Genomic DNA, 23074 nt, shown 5'->3' on the forward strand with positions numbered 1-23074 from the left:
GAATTGGCTGAGCTGGGAGGGACCCATCAGGATCCTCCAGTCCAACTGCTGGCCCTGCCCAGAACACCCCAACAATGCCAGCCTGGGCCTGGCAGCGCTGTCCAAACGCTGCTGGAGCTCAGAGAGCCCTGGAGCTGGGACCCTTCCCTGGGGAGCCTGGGCAGGGCCCCAGCAGCCTCTGGGCAAAAACCTTTTCCTGACATCCAACCGGAGCCTGCCCCGACTCAGCTGCAGCCGTTCCCTCCACTCCTGTCCCTGGGCACCAGAGGGAAGAGGTTCCCACAGCCCCAGCCAGGGACCCGCTCCCAAGGCTGTTGCCATGGCCACCAGGGCTGGCACCAGCTGGGATGCTCGGTTTCCAGGGGCCAGGGTTCAGGAATGGGATTCCCCAATTTCCTGCTCTTGCTAAAACTGCGCTGCCCTCACTGCCCTCCCACCTCCCATGGAAACCACAAAGGCAAAGATCCTGGTCTGGGATAAGAACAATTTTTTGGGAACAACAATGATATAAGGAATGAATGGAACAGAAACAATATTGATAACAGAGTGTATAAATAAAACTGTTTACAGGGAAAACTAAAACACAACTTACTGGGTCTGCCTTGCCACGTATTTCCTCCTGCCTGGAAAGCACACCCTTCTCCTCAGGGACAGAGAGAGAGAGAGAGAGAGTGTCCCTTTCCTGTCCCTGGCAATTCTCTGAGGTGGGAGTGAATGTAATGACATAGTCATGGCAGGACCCTCATGTTCTTCCATCCCACATCATGTCATTGGCAGAGGCAGGAAAAGGGACAGGTGTCTTCCTAGCATGGATCCGAAGGAAAAATGGATCACCAGGGCTCTTCCCAACATGGATCCTCCAACTATGGATGAAGTTGGGGCAGTGCACAAAAGTCCTCCTGCATTGGGGCATTGGCAGAGCTTCCCTTCCAGGTGCCTCCGTTGGTGTCTGGTTAAGACAGAGATCTGGGTGAAGCTTTTCCCACACTGGGGACACTCGTAGGGCCTCTCCCTCTCCCCAGTGTGGATGTGCCGGTGCCTGATGAGGTTGGAGTTGTGCTTGAAGCCCTTCCCGCACTCAGGGCAGCGCAAGGGCCTCTCATCCGTGTGAATCCGCTTGTGCCGGAGAAGACTGGAGCTGCTCTGAAACCTCTTCTGACACTGGGGACACTCGTAGGGCCCCTTCCCAGTGTGGATGCGTTGATGTATGACAAGGGCAGAGCTGGAGCTGAAGCCCTTCCCACATTCCCCACACTCATAAGGCCAATCCCCAGCGTGGATCCTCTGGCTGATCAGAGTGCTGCTCTGCCTGAAGCTCTTCCCACACTCCAAGTACTTGTGGAGCTTGTGCCCATCATGAAGCTGCCCCTGGACTACCAGCTCCAAGTTCTGGCTGAAGCTCTGTCCACCTTCCTGGCTCAGGGTGGGTCTTTCCTCCTCAGAGAACCCTGGGTTGGGTTTGGAGCACCTCCTCCTCATGGGGGATCTCCAGGGCTTTTCCTCCCCATTGGATTCTTTTCCCATGGAGCCACTCAAACCGGTCTCTTCCATGTAGTTCTGCTGTGGGGATTTGTCGTCCCTGATCTTGATCCTCAGCTCCTTCTCTGGTAGAGGAAGGACAAGCACAGGATGGGATTTCCCTCCGTGAAGAGGGATGGGGAAGGAGATCCCCACAGTGCATTCCCAGCAGGATGGCGTTGGCAGCGGGGTTGTCCTGCATAGAGGGGATTTTCTGGGCTGGGAGATGGAGCAGGAGAGAGGGGGAAAGGGGCACTGACTTCCTCCTCACCTGCCTGGGTGTCCTGGGGCATCCTCATCTTCCTTGAGGTGTCTTCCGCCATCTGGCCGAGTTTTAGGAATGGGATATTCCTAAAACAAGGGAGGAAAACAAGGGATGAGCACAATGAGCTTTGTACTGGTTTAAAGGCAAACCTGAGGAAGAGTCTAAGCCAGAATTCAAATTCAGTAACAAAATAAGGATCAAGGCAATAATACAGAAACACTGCCTTAAACGGACAGAGTCAGGATATAACCTGACACCCTGTTGTTCAGGGTGGTGGCAGCAGTCCCAGTAAATTGTTGTGCAGTCCTGTTGGAGAGATGAACACGATTCTGTCGAAGCAGTGATCCTGTAGAAGGGTCTGGTCTTCCTCTGGAGGCCCAGTGGTGGTTCTGGAGCTCTTGTCCTCTGGCAATCCAGTAGGCAAGCTGCTCCTGGTGTAGCAAAGCGTCAGCTTATATCCAGGTAGGAATGCTTGGATCCTCCCCCTGGGTGGAGCATCCCACAATGGGAGGATGGAATTTTATCAGTCCAGCAGTGACACTCAATGGCCCATTCACAGGAGATATCTCCCCTGGAGGGCGTTATCAGGGCTGAGTCATGGAAGAGATAAAGAACACTGCCCCACCTGTTTATAACAGTTGCTGAAAGTGGGGATTGAAAACATGCATTTGGTTACATCTTGCATGGCAACCTGAAACAGTGGGGTAATCCCTGCTCAGGGGGTGAACACCACCCCCCTTACCCAAACTGGCTCAGCTGTAAAACCCCCACCCCAAAAAGGCCACACACACAGGGGACAATGACACACTTGGCCCCCTCCAGGGGAGGTCTGTTTCACAGGCTGGGGGACTTTGCCAAATGTTAGAATAATTTTTCTCTTTGTCCCTGTCACCTTTGTGACAGCTACGCATAGCTTCCCCTTCCTTTTCATAATCCGTATTGGGCCTATTTTCCACTTTTCTTTTTTTAGAATGTGCCAGCAGCTGAGCTGGAGCTGTACAAGACCAAAGGAATTTGGATTTGCCACAAAATAGCTTCTATTATAAGCTTATAAAATTTTGGGATTTATTTGCCTTTCCATCACAAGTGACTTGTGGGAAAAATAAATTCAAGGCATTTTATCTACGGTCAATTTTGATTTCTGACAAGAAAAAACATTACTTTGTCTGGTGCCCAGGGGATGCTTGTGAAGCCTCTGTTCCTCTTGCCCTGGGAGATGCTTGGGGGGGTTTTTCCCTGTCCCTGTCACCCCAGGCCATTCCCCAGGGGGTCTCCATCATTCTCACCCCAGAGAATGCCTGGAGGGTCTCCCTCCCTCTCACCCCTGTGCCAGGGGGTACTCAGGGCAGTCTCTGTCCCTCTCAGCCCAGGGGATGCTCGGGGGTCTCTGTCCCCTCACCCTGGGGGATGCTCGGGGGGTCTCCATCCCTCTGGCCTCAGGCAATGCCTGTGCAGGGCTGGGGACCAGGGGCTCTGTGTCCCTCTCACCGCTGAGGGTGCTCGGGCCTGGGGGGGCTCTCCGACCTTCTCACACCTGGGGAGGCCGGGGGGGTCTCTGTCCCTCTCAGCCCTGCTGTGACCCCACCCAAACATCATCGGGCTCAGAGGGACAGAGACACCCCCAAACCCCCAGAAGGGCTGAACCTGGGATTTGGTTTGGGGCTGAGGATTTAGGAAGGGGCTGGAATTGGGGCTGGGATTGGAGTTGGGGTTGAGATTTGGATTAGTGCTGGGATTGGGGTTAAGGCTAGACATGGGATTGGCTTTAGGGCTGGGGTTGGGGTTGGGTCTTGGGATAGATGAGTCTGAAACTGGGATGAGAATAAATACAGAACTGTGAGTGTGTCTAAATGTGGAGTGAGACTGAGACCAGGATCAGGGTTTGGGATTGAGCTCACCCAGAGCCCAATGATGTTTGGGTGGGGTCACACCAGGGCTGAAAGGGACAGAGACCCCCCCGGCCTCCCCAGGTGTGAGAAGGTCGGAGAGCCCCCCCAGCCCCGAGCACCCTCAGCGGAGAGAGGGACACAGAGCCCCTGGTCCCCAGCCCTGCACAGGCATTGCCTGAGGCCAGAGGGATGGAGACCCCCCGAGCATCCCCCAGGGTGAGGGGACAGAGACCCCCGAGCATCCCCTGGGCTGAGAGGGACAGAGACTGCCCTGAGTACCCCCTGGCACAGGGGTGAGAGGGAGGGAGACCCTCCAGGCATTCTCTGGGGTGAGAATGATGGAGACCCCCTGGGGAATGGCCTGGGGTGACAGGGACAGGGACAACCCCCCCAAACCCCTGCCAAATATCCCCCATGGCGAGAGGCACAGGGACCCCTCGAGCATACCCTGGGCACTGGACAAAATAATTTGGCAGAAATCAAACTTGACTCTGCATAAATCACTTTGATGAATATTTGATTTTCCCACAAGTCAGATGTGATGAAAATGCAAACAAATCCCAAACATTAATAAACTGACAGTACAAACCATTTTGTGGCAATTCCAAGTTCCACTGGTTCCTGCACAGCTCCAGCTCAGCTGCTAGCACATTCTGATAAAAGTGTAAATTCAGCCCAATACAGATATCATTAAAAGGAAAGTAAACTCTGTAACTGTCACAAAGGTGAACAGGGATGAAGAGAAAAATGATTCTCACATTTCGCAAAGCACTCAAGCCTGGGAATTCAGGAGTTATTTGGGAATTTAGCTACTTGAGCTGAGCTTCTTGTAGGACTTTTAGCAGCCTTGTGTTCCTCACCATGGGGTGAATGAACCTTGTCAGTCTCGCTGGTATCATTTGCTCCCTTTCCTCCTGTGATTTTAAAAAAACATTTCAAGGAAGGATGTCACAGACATTTTTTCATAAAATCCTCTCTTTTAGGATTTGTCCTTTCTGTGAAGCTGGGGCCCCAGAAGAAAAATGCAAACAATAATTATCTGCTGATTTGGAATGTAACAGGAGCATCTGTGATTGGTCTTCTGTGAGTGTTTGGATTTGCTGACCACTCACGGGAGAGTTGGTCCTTGCTTTCTGCTGGACACAGAACTTTGTTATTCATTCTCTTCTTTCTATTCTTAGCTTAGCAAGCCTCTGCAACTTTTCTCTTTATTCCTTTTAGTATAGTTATAATGTATTATATATCATATATCAATAAATCCAGCCTTCTGATCATGAACCAAGATTCTCATCCACTTCTCTCACCCTGAAGACCTTCATCAGGTCGCTGTAATAGAAGGACAACAAAATATTTTCTTTACTCTCCAGGCCCACAAAGGCGATTTACCTCATTGGTTCTCCCATAAGTCACTCAGAGGAATCTGCAGCCCAGTTTCAAAGAGTTCCTCAAGAGAGAACCACAACCTCCTCAGAGGAGGGCACCATGCTGTTGTCAAAGGAACTTGGGGTCAGAGAACAGTGCCTAAACTCACTGTGCCAAAATAATTTCACAGTCTGGTGAGTCTGGTTAAGAAAAGTGTTAGAGAGATTCCTCTGCCCCAATTAAGGTGATAATGAGACCAAACCCAAAATGAATTTTATTGAAAAGTAAATGGGATAGAAAAGGGGGGACAGGAAGGGAATGACAGGAAAAAGAGCCCTCCCCTGGGGCAGGGCAAGTGTGACATTGCCCCCTGTATGCGTGGCATTCCCAGGGTGGGGGTTTTACAGCTGAGCCAGTTTGGGTAAGGGGGGTGGTGTTCACCCCCTGAGCAGGGATTGCCCCACTGCTTCAGGTTGCCATGCAAGATGTAACCAAATGCATGTTTTCAATCACCATCTTCATCAACTGTTATAAACAGGTGGGGCAATGTTCTTTATCTCTTCCATGACTCAGCCCTGATAACGCCCTCCAGGGGAGATATCTTCTGTGAATGGGCCATTGAGTGTCACTGCAGGACTGATAAAATTCCATCCTCCCATTGTGGGATGCTCCGCCCAGGGGGAGGATCCAAGCATTTCTACCTTGATATAAGCTGACGCTTTGCTACACCAGGAGCAGCTTGCCTACTGGATTGCCAGAGGACAAGAGCTCCAGAACCACCACTGGGCCTCCAGAGGAAGACCAGACCCTTCTGCAGGATCACTGCTTCAACAGAATCACCTTTATCTCTCCAACAGGACTGCACAACCATTTACTGGGACTGCTGCCACCACCCTGAACAACAGGGTGTCAGGTTATATCCTGACTCTGTCCGTTTAAGGCAGTGTTTCTGTATCATTGCCTTGATCTTCATTTTCTTTTAAATTGTAATTCTGGTTTAGACCCTCCCCAGGTTTGCCTTCAAACCAGTACAAAAGACAATGTGCGCACCCTTTGTTTTCTTCCCAGAACAGGATTTCCCATTCCCAAACCTTGATTGGATGGAGAAGGAGGCTGTGAGGAAGAGGAAGGACACCCAGATAGGTGAGGAGGAAGTCAGTTCCTATTTCCCCCTCTCTCCTGCTCCATCTCCCAGCCCAGCACAGCCCCTGGCTGCAGGACAACCCTGCTGCCAAAGCCATCCTGCCGGGGATGCACTGGGGGAATCTCCTTCCCCTTCCCTCTGGCATGGAGGCGAATCCCATCCTGTCCTTGTCCTTCCTTCCCCAGGGAAGGAACTGAGGATGGAGACCAGGGAGGAAAAATCTGCATGGCAGAACCTCGTGAAAGAGGCCGTTTTGAGTGATTTTAACGCACAGGAATTCAACAGGGAAGAAAAACCTCAGACATCCCCCATGAGGAGGGGCTCCAAACCCAGCCCAGGGTGCTCTGAAGAAGAAAGAGCCACCCTGAGCCAGGAAGGTGGGCAGAGCTACAGCCAGAGTTCAGAGCTGGTGGTCCATGAGCAGCTTCATGATGGGGAGAAGCCCCACAAGTGCTTGGAGTGTGGGAAGAGCTTTAGGTGGAGCTCCCACCTGATCAGGCACCAGAGGATCCACACCAGGGAACGGCCCTACGAGTGTGGGGAGTGTGGGAAGGGCTTCAGCTACAGATCTGTCCTTGTGACCCACCAACGCATCCACACTGGGGAGAAGCCCTACGAGTGTCCCCAGTGTCAGAAGAGGTTTCCGAGCAACTCCGGTCTCCTCCAGCACCAGCGGATTCACACAGATGAGAGGCCCTTCCTCTGCCCTGAGTGCGGGAAGGGCTTCAAGCACAACTCGGACCTCATCAAGCACCGGCGCATCCACACTGGGGAGAGGCCCTACCAATGCGCCACATGTGGGAAGAGGTTTCAGACCAGCTCCAGTCTCCTCCAGCATCAGCGGATTCACACAGATGAGAGGCCCTTCCACTGCCCTGAGTGCGGAAAGGGCTTCAAGCACAACTTCACCCTCATCATCCACCGACGCATCCACACAGGGGAGAGGCCCTACGAGTGTCCCCAGTGTGGGAAGAGCTTCACCACCAGCTCTAACTTGACCAGTCACCAACGGAGCCACCAGTAAGCGATCCCTGCAAATGCCACAAATGCAGGAACAGCTTCATCCACCACTCCAGCTTCATCCCCCATGGGAGAACCCACATTGGGAAGAACCCTGGTGATCCATGTTCCCCATGATCCATGCTGGGAAGACACCAGTCCCTTTCCCTGCCCCTACCAGTGTCATGATGTGGCATTGAAAAACATGAGGGTCTTGCCATGGCTGTGTTATTACATTCACTCCCACCTCAGAGAATTTCCAGGTGCAGAACAGGGACACTCTCTCTCTCTCTCCCTGAGAAGAAGGGTGTCCTTTCCAAACAGGGGAAATTGTGGCCAGGAAGACCCAGTGAGTTGTGTTTTAGTTTTCCCAGGAAACTGTTTCATTTATCCCTTCTGTTATCAAGATTGTTTCAGTTCTGTTTGTCCCTTAACTTGTTCCTGTTCCTAATAAATTGTTCTTATCCCAGCCCGGGATCTTTGCCTTTTGTGCTTTCCATGGGAGTCAGGAGGGCAGTGAGGGCAGCGTGGTTTTAGCGGGGGCAGGAAATTGGGGAATCCCATTCCTGAACCCCGGCGCCTGGAAACCGAGCATCCCAGCTGGTGCCAGCCCTGGTGGCCATGGCAACAGCCTTGGGAGCGGGTCCCTGGCTGGAGCTGTGGGAACCTCTTCCCTCTGGTGCCCAGGGACAGGAGTGGAGGGAACGGCTGCTGCTGAGTCGGGGCAGGCTCAGGTTGGATGTCAGGAAAAGGTTTTTGCCCAGAGGCTGCTGGGGCCCTGCCCAGGCTCCCCAGGGAAGGGTCCCAGCTCCAGGGCTCTCTGAGCTCCAGCAGCGTTTGGACAGCGCTGCCAGGCCCAGGCTGTCATTGTTGGGGTGTCCTGTGCAGGGCCAGCAGTTGGACTGGAGGATCCTGATGGGTCCCTCCCAGCTCAGCCAATTCTGTGGTTCTGGGATCCCATGAGCCTGGGGATGGGGCTGCCAGTGGTTGCCATGGCAACGGGCTATGGCTGCAGGCCTGAGCTGGTGTCCATGGCAACCACCCCGGCATGAGGTCTCCATGGAGCTGCCAAGGGACTGGCCATAGCAACAGGGGGCTGGGGATGGTTGCCATGGAAACTGACCATAGCAACAGGGAGCTGGTGATGGTTGCCATGGAAACTGACCATAGCAACAGGGGTCTGGTGATGGTTGCCACGGAAACATCCCATAGCAACAGGGGTCTGGTGATGGTTGCCATGGAAATTGACCATAGCAACAGGGGGCTGGGGATGGTATCCATGGAAACTGACCATAGCAACAGGGAGCTGGTGATGGTTGCCATGGAAACTGACCATAGCAACAGGGGTCTGGTGATGGTTGCCACGGAAACATCCCATAGCAACAGGGGTCTGGTGATGGTTGCCATGGAAACTGACCATAGCAACAGGGGGCTGGGGATCGTTTCCTGCTTAGGATCAGATTTGTCACAGGTCCTCAGAGGGGTTCCTTGGGGACCTTCCAAGAGTCTCCAGGCTATTCCAGAGCTGGAATGTCACAGGCACAGACAGGGGCTCCATGGAGACTTCCCAGGGCTTTCTGGGGATGGTAAAGAGCCCTGTGCTCAGAGGCAGTCACAGCCATTCCATGGTGACATCCCAGGGGACCTTGGGCTGCAAAGGCACCGATCTGTCACAGGCACTCATGGGGGCTCCACAGTGACATCCCAGGAGTCCCCAGGCTGCCAAAGGGCCAGGATGTCCCAGACACTCACAGGGGTTCCTGTCATGGGCAGATATATTTATATAAATATATTTTCTCTATTATGGTAATGATTAGACAAAATTTCCTTAATCAGAAATATTCCTGCCAGGATGCAAGAGACGTAAAATATATTATACAGAGCACTAGGAAATTATTTCAAAGCAACTGTATTAAGGAAAATCTGTAATTAAGCAGAGATTTATGTCACTCCCCCAGACCAATAACCATGGGCAATTCCCTTTGGCTCAGCCTGCAGCAGTGACCTTCAGGGTGTCCCCACCACTGGGAGGAATCCCCACACCCCTCAAGAAGGGAAATGTCAGGAGATGCTGCCATTATAATTTGGGATGGGGCTTTTCTCATCTGAAGTGCTGCCCTGTCAGTCAGATGTGCCCAGGCTGGGCCAGCTCAGCAGCTCTGCAGAAGCTCTCAGTGGTGTCACTTGGTTGTTCCTTTCTCTGGGGATTTTTCCAGCTCTTCCACAGCTTCAGCTCCCTCTGAGGATGTTGAACTTTGAGATGGAGGAGTCAGGCCGGTTTCAGCATTATTCACCCCCAAAGCAGTGTGACTGCCCTCCTTCATTGCTTACTGGGGGCTTTGCAAACAGGACCTTGCTGGAGTTGTTGGAGCCCATTGCAGGCAGAGCCTCCTGCTCCAGCAGGAACTGCCTTTCCTGTGCCATCAGCAGGGCAGGTCCCACTGCAGGAAAAGCCCCAGGCCAGCCCCAGCACAGGGAAGGGCTCGGGCACAAGGGCAGAGTGCCGTGCTGGGAGCTGTGCCAGGGAGAGCCTGAGGCACCAAAGGCACCTTGGCAGCAGCAGCTGCTTGCAGGCCATGGCCAGAAGCCTCCCTTGGCAGCCCAGCCTGGTGGCCACCAATGCAGAGCTGCTGCCTCAGGGCTCATTCCTGGCTGGGCTCTGAAAAGCCACTTCTGCCCCAGGAGCCTGACTGGGAAGCCATTGGCCCCAGCACCTTGGGGACAAGATATTAATGACAAAACTCTTCATGGCAGCAGAGCCAAGGCAGGGGCAGAGGAAAGGGCAGAGCCAGGCCCAGGGGACAGGGCTACCATGGTGATGGCTTTGAGGTCACTGCCCCAGCAGCAGCCTGGCTGCCCTCAGCAGACATTCTGGCCAGAAGCCTTGTGAGGGCACCCAGCACATCAGAGAACCCACAATGCAGGAATTCTGTCACTGGGGATGAGCAGGTTTCAATGGGAGAGGTTGCACAAAGCTCCTGCTCTTGGACAATTCCAGGGATGGGGAATCCACTTCTCTGGAAAAACAGCTGCAGTTTCCTGCCACTTTCTTAATTGTAAAATATTTCCTCCTTCTAACAAATGTTATTTTGTCCCCATTCAGTTTAAAGATACTGACCCATTTTCTGTCACGGTAGGATTTAGGAGAAAATAACTAAAAATGCTATTTTTCCCTTTTCACGGACCTTGGAGAGGACTCAAAAATCTCCCAGAATGAGGTTTGGAGGCCTCATCACAAAACCAGCAGGGAGAGTCTGCGGCCTCTGTGGTCAGTGGTGTAGAGACTGAGGATTGAAAGGGAATAGCCTGGGAGGGATGGTTGGGTAGTTTCAGAGAGGCTGGAGCTTTTCTTCATAGTAGGAATAAGACTGAAGAAGACCTAATAGCACCAAGTGCAGCTTGGGAGGTCCAGACTGAACACCAGCAGAAAGGAATTTCCCTGTCAGGGCAGGGCTGTGGTGCAGCATGTCCCCAGCAGGAGCCTGGAGCAGCCCCAGGCTTTGTGTGGGCAGGCAGAGGCAGGCAGGAGGCAGAGCTGTCAGCAAAGGAAGGGCCCAGCCAGGTGGGGCAGCCGGGGATATTGACAGCCTGCAGGGACAGAGGCGAAGGTTTGCTCAGCAGCAGAGACACCTTTCCCTTGCTTGTCCCCTGCTGTCATCACTGCCACCAGTGTTCTTCTCTACCTGGAACCTGGGGACATTTTCTCAGTCCTGTCTCTCAGATGGATCTATTTAAAGTATGAGAAACTTCAGTGTTTCACCCTCTTTTTGAGTCCCTGAGAAGGTTTTTGGAGCACACTTTGAGGGACTGAGTCTGATGCAAAGAGCACCAAAGCCCCAGAGGCTCAATAAAGTCCCTGTGCTGTGTCTGTGCTGCTGAGCTGGGCCGGGCTCCTGGCCCAGAGGCAGCTCCTGGCAAGGGCAGCGCTGCAGAGAGAGAGCTCTGGCCAGGAGCAGCTCCTGAGCACAGCCCAGCAGGGCTGGGGCACTGCCAGGGCCCCTCAGGGACACCAGCAGGGCACAGACAGAGCTCACAGGGGCTCAGCACTGGCAGGGGCTGTGGGATGGCCCAGAGGGGGCTGTGTCACAGCAGCACCTCTGTGGCTGTGTCATAGAGGCACAGAGCAGCTGGGATGTCAGCAAGGGGCTGAGTGACAGCACAGAGTGGGCTGTGTGAGGTCACAGATTGGGCTGTGACATCACAGAATTTGTTGTGTGAGGTCACTGAGCAGCTACAGCATCATAGAGGGGACTTTGTGACATCACAGAACAGGCTGTGAGATCATGGCATGGCTGCATGACATCATAGAGCTGGCATTGAGGTCAAAGTATGTGCTGTGACCTTACAGAGTGTCAGTATGACATCACAGAGAGGGTTTTGTGACATCACTGAGGGGGGTTGTTACATCACAGAGCTGGCTGTGACATAATAGAGTGTGAGGCCATAGAGCAGATCCTGCCATCATAGAAGGTGGCTCTGTGACATCAGGGAGTGGGCTGTGACAACACTGGGTGGCTGTGTAACATCACAGAGCAGGCTGTGACATCACAGTAGAGATTGTGAAATCATAGAGTGACTTTCTGACATCACAGAGACTTCTGTGACATCACAGAGCAGCTGTATCACATCATAGCGTGGAGTCTCAGAGTTGGCTCTGGGATATCACAGGGGCAGTGTGACATCACAGGGGCTGTGTGACATCACAGGGGCAGTGTGACATCACGGGGGCAGTGTGACATCACAGGGGCAGTGTGACATCACGGTGGTAGTGTGACATCACGGGGGTAGTGTGACATCACAGGGGCAGTGTGACATCACAGGGGCTGTGTGAGGTCCCTGGGGAGGTCACTCTGCCCCAGCCCCCCTCACAGTTCCCCCCAGAGCAGTCCAACCCTGTTCGTGCACAGCGGGGTCCCCTGTCCCCCCGGGTCCCCCCGCCCCCAGCCCCACAGCCTCCCCCAGAGGATGTTCCACGAGATCGACCCCAGAGCCTGACACTGGGACGGGGGGCCGGGGCCCTGGGGTGGAATAGAGGGACAGGGACCCCCCGGCAGCGTCCCCGTGTCCCCCAGGGCCAGAGCCTGGGCCAGGGCTCCTTCACCCTGTTACCAACGAGGCCTTGAGAGCGCTGAAAAAATCCCCAGCAAGGGAGCAGCAAAAACCAGACTGAATATTAAGGGACAGCAGCACAAAGTTCCTTGGCAAGAGTCACTCTGCTGGTGACTGGACACTTCAGGCACAACAATGAAACAAAGCAACAACAAAACCAAACAGAATCCAAACAATCAAACCAGAAATTTACTGAGAACTGGGGCTTTCATTCCTAAGGAAAAGAACTGTCCTTCTTATCTAGGTGCCCATGGTCAGAATTGGGATTTCACCTCCAGTATTCCCTTTTGTGACAGAGTGGAGGAGTTTCTTGGCTCAAGACATTTCCTGTGTGGGGAGTGTTGCAGTGTGTTGCAATTTCCTGTTTTAAACTTCCCAGCCCCTTCCCAGGTGTGGCAATATCTCTCTTCCCCTTCCCCCTCGCCCCCTGCGGGGCTGTCAATCAGTCTTAACATTCCAGCAAGGTGGGTGCTCAGGTTCAAAAGATGCCCCTGTGCCCAGAGGTCATTGGTCTGTCTGGGTGTCATCGTTGCCTGAGACCCTGCCCCTCCCCCCTGGTTGGTGGCTCACCTGTCCCTTCCCTCCCCCTTCCCCCGGAGCCTAAAAAGTCACTCAGGCCATGCGGTGAGGATTCTGTTGGAGATGTTACCTAAGATTCAGACGTCTGTGACCATGGAATAAACTCTTGATATTAACCCTCCGGCAGAATCTGTCTCCTTTTCCTCCTCACCTTAGCCTGAAGCCTTCTCACCTGAGGCAAACTGAGTTTCTACAAGCCAGGACTTGTTTCGGTGCTCAGCTGCACCATCCAGCCAGCCAAAAGTGTCTCTGAGGTGAAACACCACAGTTGCCGCCTTTGGCCCAGGAGCAGGGGTCAGAGGAGCCCAGGCACAATCTACCTGGTAATATTGGATCTTATTCCAATAGGGGAGGAAGGGGCAGGTCCAGCCCTCCCCTGCCCTGGAACCCCAGCCCTGCCCTGCCCTGGAACGCCAATCCCCCCAGAGCCTCTATCCCAGCCCAGCAGTGGCTGCCAGTCCCTGGCACAGCACAGGCAATGCTCCACAGCCACCTCTGCAACCCCCAGCCCAGCTCCTGAGGGACCAAATGAGCCCAAGGCCCACCTGGGGGAAGGGCCCAGGGAAACCAAGGGGTATTGAAGGCTGACCACAAGGCAAGCACACATCTTGACCCTACCTCCTCTTGGAATTTCCATCTGAACGCTACTGGAATCCAGGAGTTGGTACGTCTGTGTATGCTCCTCTGTATCCTTTTTGCCTCTCTCTCTTTCTGTCCTTTTCTTCTATTTTGGTCCTTTTGCAAATTTGAGAATTGTAAAATTCAAATAGCTCAGAGTTTGTGAAGTTGAAAGGGCCAAGTCATTGCTTTAAGAAGTGTTCTGTGTTGATTGAATGTCATATTAAATATTTTGCCAAAAATTCTCTGATTTTCTAAAGTTACCAGTAAAGACTGTTTTGTTCTTTTGAGCTCCTGAGGATCTCTTGTTGGTATTTCTCCAGGAAGTCCAATTCAGAATACAGAAACAATTGTAATTCCTTTTAAATATCTCCTTGACAGAGTTTTCTACTGGATGGAATTCAGGGCTTGTGTGTCCTGCTTGGCCCAACCCAGGCAGTGCTTTCCCAGCCCCATTCCACACTCCATTTCCCAGCTGGAGCCGCTGGTGCCTCTGAGTTGTGCTGCCCCAGCCCCAGGGACGCTCTCCTTGTCTGCCCATTCCCCCACGGTCTCTGGGCAGGGATGGCCTCAGTGGGGGCTGCTGACATCCTCAGCAATTTGAAGGCTGCTGCTGAATTTTCCTGCTCCAAAGGCTTGTTCAGCCTGCAGCTTTTCAGTGCAGGAATTCAGTGTCCCAGGGCTCATTAACATTCAGAACAGCTAAACAAGCTAAGCTTCTCGGAATAATTTGATTTCATTAATAATTTGTTCAAATCAAATGTGTGGTTAATTAGTCAGATTTCAGAAGCCAATTCAATGTGAATACCCTGAATTTAAAAAAACAGCAAGAAAATATTTTTTAGGTCCTGTAATTTTTTTTTTACTAGTAATTCATTGAAATGTGCAATCTCCAATTGACATTGAATCCAAGTACCTCCTCATGCAGTTTGACTGGGTATGAAAATCAGGACCTTTCATGGCTGACAATCAATCAGACTCTGTCCCTACCCCCACCCCACCATTTTCCCCATCCAAGGCTGGCACTCAGAGCAGCCTTGTGCAAATCTGAGCTCCCTCCAGCCCACACTGGACCTAGCCAACAGACCACAGCTGAACAGGATATAACTTAGTAAAAATTACTATATTAAAATAACAATCACACAATTACAAACTCTTCCCTGAACTATGTGCAATGTCCCAGCATGTCTGATGAGTCCACTGTTCACAACTGATTTGCATACTAAAATTAATTTTTGACTATTGTGGTTCTGTGATAGATATAAACACAATTAAGTTCTTGTATCAGGATTCTTGTCCTGGACTGAGGACAGAACAGCTCAAACAATTCCTGATTTGCAAATCTATCAGTGGTGGATGGAGAAGGGAGGTCAGGCTGCTCTTGGTGTTGAGGAAATGCTGAAACCAGCCTGACTCATTTCATCTCCTCATGCCCTGGCTGATCTCCCCTCTTTCCCCTTCCACCCATTGGCTTTTGTCTCCCCCCAGCCCCCTGTGAAGAGCCTGGCTCTGTGTTCTCCATCCCCTCCTCGCTGGCACTGCCAGGCTGGCATGAGGAGCCCCTCAGCCTTCCCTGCTCTGGGCTGGACCAGCCCAGCTCCCTCAGCCTCTGCTCACAGCCCAAGGGCTGCAGCCCCACCTTGGAGGCCCTTCCCAGACCCTGCTCCAGCTGCCAGACATCTTTCCTGCCCTGGGGAACCCAACCCAGGCCACAGTGACCTGGATAATCCCTGTCCTTGATATCCTGGTCACACAGCCCTGGCCCCTTGTCCCCTGTCAGGCTCTGGGGTGGATCGTGTGGAACATCCTTTGGTGGAGGCTGTGGCTCCAGGTGGGCCGGGGGGATCCTGGGGGACAGGGACCCTGCTGGGCATGAACAACATTGGAGTTGTTGGGAGAAACTGTGAGGGGGAACTGGGGCAGAATGACCAACCCAGTGACCTGACAGAGCCCTGCTGGGATGTCACACAGCCCCTCTGGGATGTCACACAGCCCCTCTGCGAGGTCACAGCCTCCTCTGTGATGTCACAGCCCATTCTCCAATGTCACACAGCTGGTCTATGATGTCACACCAGAGTCTGTGATGTCATTGTCTGCACTGTGATGTCAGACCTCTGCCCTGTGATGTCAGAGCTGGATCTCTGATGTCACAGAGGCAGACTATGATGCCATGGCTGCTCAATGACCTCACATAACCCACTCTGTGATGTCATAGCCCACTCTGTGACCACATGGTACCAGATGATAAATTGTCTTCACCAGGTGAGCTCACACCTGGAGCTTGTTCTCCACAACCCCAGGCCTGTGGAAACCACACAATGCCCATTGTGTGAGAAGGGGAACTGGAAGTTCAGCAGCCTCAGTGTCCTGCCAGCTCAGCCAGGCCCACTGGAACATTGGGATCCACGACCACCAGGGACCACCAGGGAGACCCCCAGTACAGGAGAATGCCTGGGTAAAGGGGAGGGGAAATATATTAATGATTTCAGGGAAATGATTATCATATGTATTTTTAGTCCAGGACAATCAATGAATATGTATGCAAAATACAGAATATAAACAGAAACTTTCCTGTACTCAGCATGCACAGCTTTGGGAGGAGCTCTCCCCCATGCATCCAGCTGAATAAAGAATGCTGCTTCTTAATGCTACATTGGGGTTAAGGAATTTTCTGTTTTACTAAATTTTTGGTAACACTCCCACTGCCAAGGAAAGCTCTGTCTGCTGCTGTTCACAAACAGAGAAGGGCTGGTGGCAGATGTGGGGCTCGGAGGCTGCCTGGGGCAAAGTGACCATGAAATAATGAAGTGTTCAATGTTCTGTGAAAGAGGGAGGGGCAGCAACAAAAATTCTGCACTGGAAATAGGAAGGGCAGACTTTAGCCTGTTTAGGCTGCAGATTTGGGGAATACCAAATCAGGTACTGATTGCTTTAAGGGAAACAGCCCTTAACAACAAAGGGATCCAGGAAGAATGGACACATTTCAAGAAAGTAATCATAAGGGGGAAGAAGCAGCCTGTCCCAGTGTGGCAGAAGATGAGCTAGTGAGGAAAATGACTGGCCTGGCTGCCCATGGAGCTTTTCTGGAGACTCGGGTGGAAAAAGGACCAGCAACTCAGGAAGTCTTTAGGGTGTTGCTGGGTCATACAGAAAGAAAAGCTGAGAGTTGAAAACTCTAATAAAACTTAACCTGGAGGGTTCAGCAAAAAGAATAAAAATGTTTTCATAAAAAAAATAACAGCAAAAAGGAGGAGTAGGAGAACCTCTACTCTTTATTGGTTGCAGTAAAGAATATAGTAACAAAAGATAAGGAAAAGGCTGAGCTACTTTTACCCCTAGTTTGTTTCAATTTTCAATATTAGGAAAGGATATCCTCAGGACATGTGTTCTCCTGAGCTGGTAGATGGGCACAGGGAGCAGAACAGCCCCTGGAATCCAGGAGGAAGCAGTGGGTGACCTGCTGAGCCACTCAGATGCTCACAGGTGAATGGGATCAGACAGGATCCATCCTAGGGCAATGAGGGAGCTGTAGATGAGCTCCCCAGGCTGCACTCCATCATTTACCATCAGTGCTGGCTCAGCAGGGAGTTCCCAGAGGACTGGAGGTGCCAGTGTGAGCCCATCCCCAAGAAGGGCTGGAAGGAGGATCTGGGGACCTCCAGGCCTGTCAGCCTGACCTGGGTGCCCAGCAAGGTTATAGAACAGATCATCCTGAGTGCCATCACAGGGCACCCCCAGCTGATGGGAACAAACTTTATGGCTGAGTGCAGAGGCCAAGACAAACCTGGGTGGTTTCCTGCCATCCCCCAGCCCTTGCTGGCCCCAGAGCTGATGGCATTTGTGCTCCCTCAGGTTCATGTCCCACACCAACAGCATGGGGGTGCTCCCCCTGCTCTGTGCAATGCAAACAGGGGCTGCTGAGCCAGTGCTGCTGTGTCTGTGCCTGCAAGGATGGGGGACCTGTGTGAGCTGGGGGACAGGCCAGGGCTGCAGAGGGGGGATGTTGTTGGCAGCTCCATGAGGACGCTCTGGGACACTGGCCTGGGCTGTGCAGCGCACTGGGGATGGATCAGCCCCTGCTCTGCTGCTCCTTCCCGTCTGCCCCAGGGCCCTTGCAGAGCACCAGCTGTTGCTGTCCTCAGCTGCCATGGCAACCCTGGGACAAAGCGGTGCCAGGGCTGTTCCAGGTACAATTGCAGTGACACTCATTGGTGCCACCAGGTGCCATGGCAACGGCCACAGGGACCCGTTCCTTGGTTTGGTGCCATGGCAACCAATGCCCGGCGCTGTTGTGATGGTTGGTGGCCATGGGAAGCTGCCCTGGGCCCTTGCTCAGGGCTGGTGTCAGTGCCCAGAGCCAGAGGGGATCCCTTGCTGGGGGCTGTGCCATGGCCACCTGCCCTGTGCCGCGCTGGCCGCTCGGGCACCAGGAACCAGCAGCCACCGGCACTGCCAGGGCCAAAGGCCAGGTCAGCCAGACAGAAAGGGGCGGGGCTGGGCACTGTTTCCATGGCAACCGGCACTGGGGGGACACCTGGGTCACCTGGCCTGGCAGTTGCCATGGAAACCCCTGGCAGGGACTGAGGGCACAGCCCCTGGCACTGAGACACTGCTGGGCCGGGTGCTGGGCACAGGGCTGAGCACGCAGAGATGGTTTTGTTCTTGCTGAGCTGCAGCACAGCCAAGGCCTGTCCTGCCCCTCGTCCAGCCACGCTGGGGAGGGGCTGGGGCTGCGGGGGAGCTGGGCAGGGGACACAGCCAGGACAGGGGACCCCAACTGAGCCCGGGCACACCCCAGACCAGAGCACATCATGCTCAGGGTGTGAAGGGGGAAATTTTGGAGGGAGGGCTTTTGCCTTGCCAGGTAACACTTAGGCAAGAGGGGGCCCTGTGTCCCCAGTGGGCAGGGTCACTACCAAAGACACAGACACCAACTGAAGGAATTGTGTCATTTCTATCATGCACAGTTGCAAAGAATTACAAAAGGATAAGCTCAGCAATCCATCATAACTCATCATTACATTTTGATGACCAATCCCTTGGTGAAACACTGGAGGTGTTTGTGACAGACAAAGATTCTGGCTGACTTTCAAGGTACACCTTACAGACATCAGGAGTACTTTAGTGACACCGTTCTTCATTCTTTTTTCTCAATCCCATTGGAGTTAGGAACAAGAATTCTGTTGTGCCTGGAGCTGGCACTTTTTTAATTCCAGAATAATGCCCCCAGGCCCTTTGCTGTTCAGCTTTCCCATGCTGTCTGTGGCTAACAAGGCTTGGGGGGCCCTTTCCCCTCTGGCTAGAAGGGGCCGGGTCCCAGTCCCTGAGGGACACCCAGGCTCCTGGATGGAATTCCTGTGCAAGTCCCTCAGTGTCACAGCAGCCTTCAAATGGAGCCCTGTGGATCAGAGCATTTTCCACAGGGGCCCGTGGGGCAAACAGGGAGATCTGGTCTGGCAGGATGTGTAAAACAGTATCCTGGCAGATCTACTTGTTCTCACACAGAATCCTTGTCTGCAGGGACACATTCCCATTGTTCCTGCCCAGGTTCCAGGACTCAGAGTTGTCTTTCCTAGGAGCTGCTCCTTCAGCTGCCTCAGAAGGGCCTTTTGGCCTCTGGACCCACAATCTGGCTCCATTATCAGGTCTGCTGCATCCAAACCCTTTATCTCCACAAACGGTGGTGACTGGAGGTGGATCTCCTTTTTTCAAAATAGTTCTTAATATTGCAAGATCAATAATTGTGCTACCCTGTCATGGGGTTGAATAATCCAATCCTGGTCACTATAGCTTAACAGAATTACTGTAATTTCTCCTTAATATTCTGCATCAATTCCTCCTGCCATGACAGGAACGCTTTGCAAGGCCAAGCTCCAAGGGAGCAGTTACCAAAGCAAAGTGTCCTGGAGGAATCTGAACTCCTGTTTCAGTACTGATAGCTCTCATTTGCTTTGAATTTCTCCTAATGAATTCCAATGCATGAAGGCCCAGCCCTGCAGCCTCTGGGCTGGCCCTGCCAGGGGCCCTCACAGCCAGAACAATTTCCCAGGCAGCCCAAGTCTCACTGCCCATGGTTGGATTTGCAAACTGGGGGCAGCCGTGCACAGCCAGGGGGTTTCCATTTCCCCAGTGGGCCATTGTGAAGGGCATGGAGCACATCTGGGAGATGGGTTCTCCATGGGCAAAGGTTCCCATCTCCTCATTTTTCCAACTGCTCTTTTAACTACCCCTTCACCCGTGCAACCAATCCTGCATCTTGTGCATAATCTGGTACATGAAAAACCCTGCAGGCTTAATCACTGTATTTTTCATAGGAACAGACAAAGCACTCTGCATCACAGTATCAGCAAACGCTGCAAAAATAGCCAATTTCCTCCCTTCCTCCTTTTCATTGTATACAATCTCACAAAGTTGGCAACTGACATTAAGGTCCTGGCCAATCCTGTTCTGTAGGGTATTTAGTGTTACATCCTTGAGCAGCCAAAGATACCAAATTAGTATTGTCAGCACTATTTCACATTATTCTTATTTTATATGTACATATTGTTATAGAAATATAGATATAGATATGTAGATATAGACACATATATATATAAATCCATAAATATAAACATGAAGGTCTTATTATCCTATAAATATGTATATACTTATTTATTATATTATTATTTCACTTGCACAGGTGCATATGAGCTAAGATTAAAACCTTCTTCTGTTGCTCCATGTGGGAGCATTCCAACAATAATTGTTCCTTCTGAAGGTGCTGTGTCCAATGGACTCTTAACAAATTCATCTTTGTCTGCCTAAACCCACAAGGTCTTTTCCTTTTCCATTTGCAATTTTTGGGTGCATTTGAAGCCATCCAGGGGTGCAGCTTCTTTTACCCGACTGCCCCACTGCCCACACAGGGCTCCAACCTCAGCCCATTCCAGAGCCAGGGAACTCCAGGGAAGGGCTTCCCAGCTGGGAATTTCTGATGGCACTGATTCCTCACACTGACACTGAACAAGTGACATCTTGTTGGGATCTGGCCAGACTGTGCCAGTTTTGTTTTACCAGTGGGCAAAGTCAGCACCAAAGACACTGACTCCAACTGAAGGAATCAGTGTCATTCACTGCAGCTCCAAGCAGCAAAGAATCACAAAAGGAGCAGCTCAGCAATGCACCCAACCATCCCCACCACAGATTGCCTGCAGTGATTAAGAAAGGTCCAGCAGCATTTACCCTCAGCCTTTACCATCCCCCAGACCCACACAGCAGCTGGGGAAGCTGTCACAGCCAAGGGCTGCAGAGCCACTCCTGGGCACTGGGAATTCCTGCAGGTGCCTCCAGCCCCAGGAGAGGCTCCAACCCCGCTGGGAGAGGGCCCAGCTCTGACAGTGCTGAATGAACAAACTGACAGCACTGCTAGTGTGGCAGCATCTGCTTTCGTCCTCCTCTTGGGTCCCTCCCAAAGCCTGGCCAGGGCTCAAGGAGGAACCAAGGGAGCTGACTTTGATCCTTCAGCCCCAAACAAGGCCAGATGTCAGATTTCATGGCCTTGTCTGGCTTCTAAATACACAAAGGTCAATACATGTCTCACTAATGAGTGGCTACATCTATTACAGGGCCTAATGACCATGCATATTTCATCAGGGAGCAGATACAAAGATAACCTTTGCTTGGAAGGTTCATCCAGAGGCCACCTTTGGCTCAGGGCCTGCTGTCCAGGCCTCACTCAGGGCTGGTGTCCAGGCCTTGGCACTTCAGGGACGTGGTTTAGTGCTGGACTTGGCACTGCTGGGTGAGCGGCTGCACTGGGTGAGCTCAGAGGGCTTTTCCAACAGAAAGGATTCTGTGATTCCATGATTATATCCACTGCATACAGCTGGGGCTATTTTAGCAGCATTCCTTTGCTCCAAAAGTTCCCTCTTGCCCAGCTCCTGTGGCCTGAGGCTTCAGCTCCTTCAGCTCCTGGTGCCGAGTTGCTCATGCTGAACGAGACGGCTCAGAGAGAAGAACACAGTCCATGCAATTCCTTCTGGGACACGGAGAGGGGAGGCTGTGCAAACAGGAGCATTGTTTGCTGTGGCCTCCTCTCTGCCCTTCACGCCTTTCAGCGCTTTGAACCAGCCAAGAGTTTTCTCCAAGAGTGCAATGGAGCAGCTGCTCCTGCTCCCGGGCCTGGCTCTCTCCAGTCTCTGCCCTTGCCTGGTTCTGTCCCTCATGCTGTGCCCTCTGTTGCCCCAGGGCTCGCTGGCTGCTGCCCAGGACTGTGGCACTGGCACAGATCCAGTGCTCCAGAGCCTCCTTTCTGTGCCCTTGCAGCTGCCTGGGCACAGCAGCCTTTTCCATCTGGAAGCTCCCCATGCACAGGGAGTGCCCAGCTCCGTTCCTTGCACAGCCTCCAGGAGCCCAGGGCTGCCATCTCCAGTCCCTGCTGGCACTGGGGGCTCCCAGGTGCCTCAGGCTGCTGTGACACCGCTGCACACAGGAGGGAACAGGGGCAGGGGCTGTGCTCAAAGTCAGCTCCATCTGCTGCTGCTGCTGCTGCTGCTGTGGGGTCATTTGTGCAGTCCTGGCCCAGAGTCAGGGATCAGATCCTGCCAGTCTCTTCCAGCCCTGGCTGCTCAGAGTTTGGGCCTTGGAGCCTCAGGTGGCCAAAGGCAGCTGCTGCTGGTCCCTCTGTGTGCCCGTGTTCAGCAGTGCTGCTCCATCAGTCTGTGCCCAGCAACGGGGAAAAGCCTCAGCGCTGCAGGGCCAGGAGCTGCCGGGCTCTGCCTGAGCAGCTCAGCCAGCAGGGAGGGAGCTGCTCCACACAGGAACCAGGAGCAAAGGACATTTCTTCTGTAGGACATGTTTTCTATTTAGAGGGAAAAAAAAGGAAAAAGGAAAAAAATAGGTAAATTGTAAAAGATAAGAATAAAATCCAAGTGTTAGTGAAAAAACATAACACAATGTTAGTGAAAAAACCAAAATATAAATGCAAAGATACATTGTTTGCATTAAGAGGTAAATGATCTTTTTCAAAAGAGAACTCAGTTCTTTACATTGTAAATGTGCTGATGGCATGGATCCATCTTACTGACCTCAGCAGCCTCTTAAAAGATTTTGGGCTTTGTTCCCAACACTGGTATTTGAAATTGTGCTCGAAGCAAGAGGAAATTGCTTTGTGCCCTTCCAGCTCCAAGCCGGACTGGGAATGGAAACTCTGTCAAAGCCCAAATCCTTTAGAAGATGACCTTCCTTCTCAGCCTGGGAATGAGCTGCACAATCCCTTTGAAACTGCCAAGAGTTTCTTAGAGTCACAAAGTCCCACTTACGGCTTTTTGCTCTGGCTTGGCACTGCAGAAGGGCAATTCTCCATCCACCAGCTCCAGACTGCACTGCCTCAGGAACACGGCCCACTTGCCAGCTTTGGCCCACTCGTGGCACTGCTAGAGGAGGAACAAACTGCAATTGCACAATTCCAGCCAGTCAAGAAGGAAGAATGGGACAGACAAAACACCCTGTGCAGATCCAGGCGTTCAGCTGGGACTGTGGAGAGTTTGGGTCCTTGCCAGTTGGATGTGTGTCCCCAGCTGCAATCTCTGGGCCTGCAGCACAGTCTCATTC

At 52.5% G+C, this 23074-nt stretch overlaps 1 protein-coding gene across 1 annotated transcript in view; it reads left to right on the forward strand.

The window, feature by feature from the left end:
* Positions 1-7190, forward strand: part of LOC134433372 (zinc finger protein 551-like) — a gene marked incomplete at its 3' end in the record, with an annotated part of 95110 nt that extends 87920 nt beyond the window's left edge. Inside the window, exon 3 of the mRNA XM_063182227.1 lies at positions 6556-7190. Coding sequence (XP_063038297.1) covers positions 6556-7190 — 635 coding nt within the window. The remainder of the gene's footprint in view (positions 1-6555) is intronic.
* Between the last annotated feature and the right edge of the window lie 15884 nt (positions 7191-23074).

This window comes from Melospiza melodia, unplaced genomic scaffold (genome assembly GCF_035770615.1).
Source record: "Melospiza melodia melodia isolate bMelMel2 unplaced genomic scaffold, bMelMel2.pri scaffold_18, whole genome shotgun sequence".
Taxonomy (NCBI): Eukaryota; Metazoa; Chordata; class Aves; order Passeriformes; family Passerellidae; genus Melospiza; species Melospiza melodia.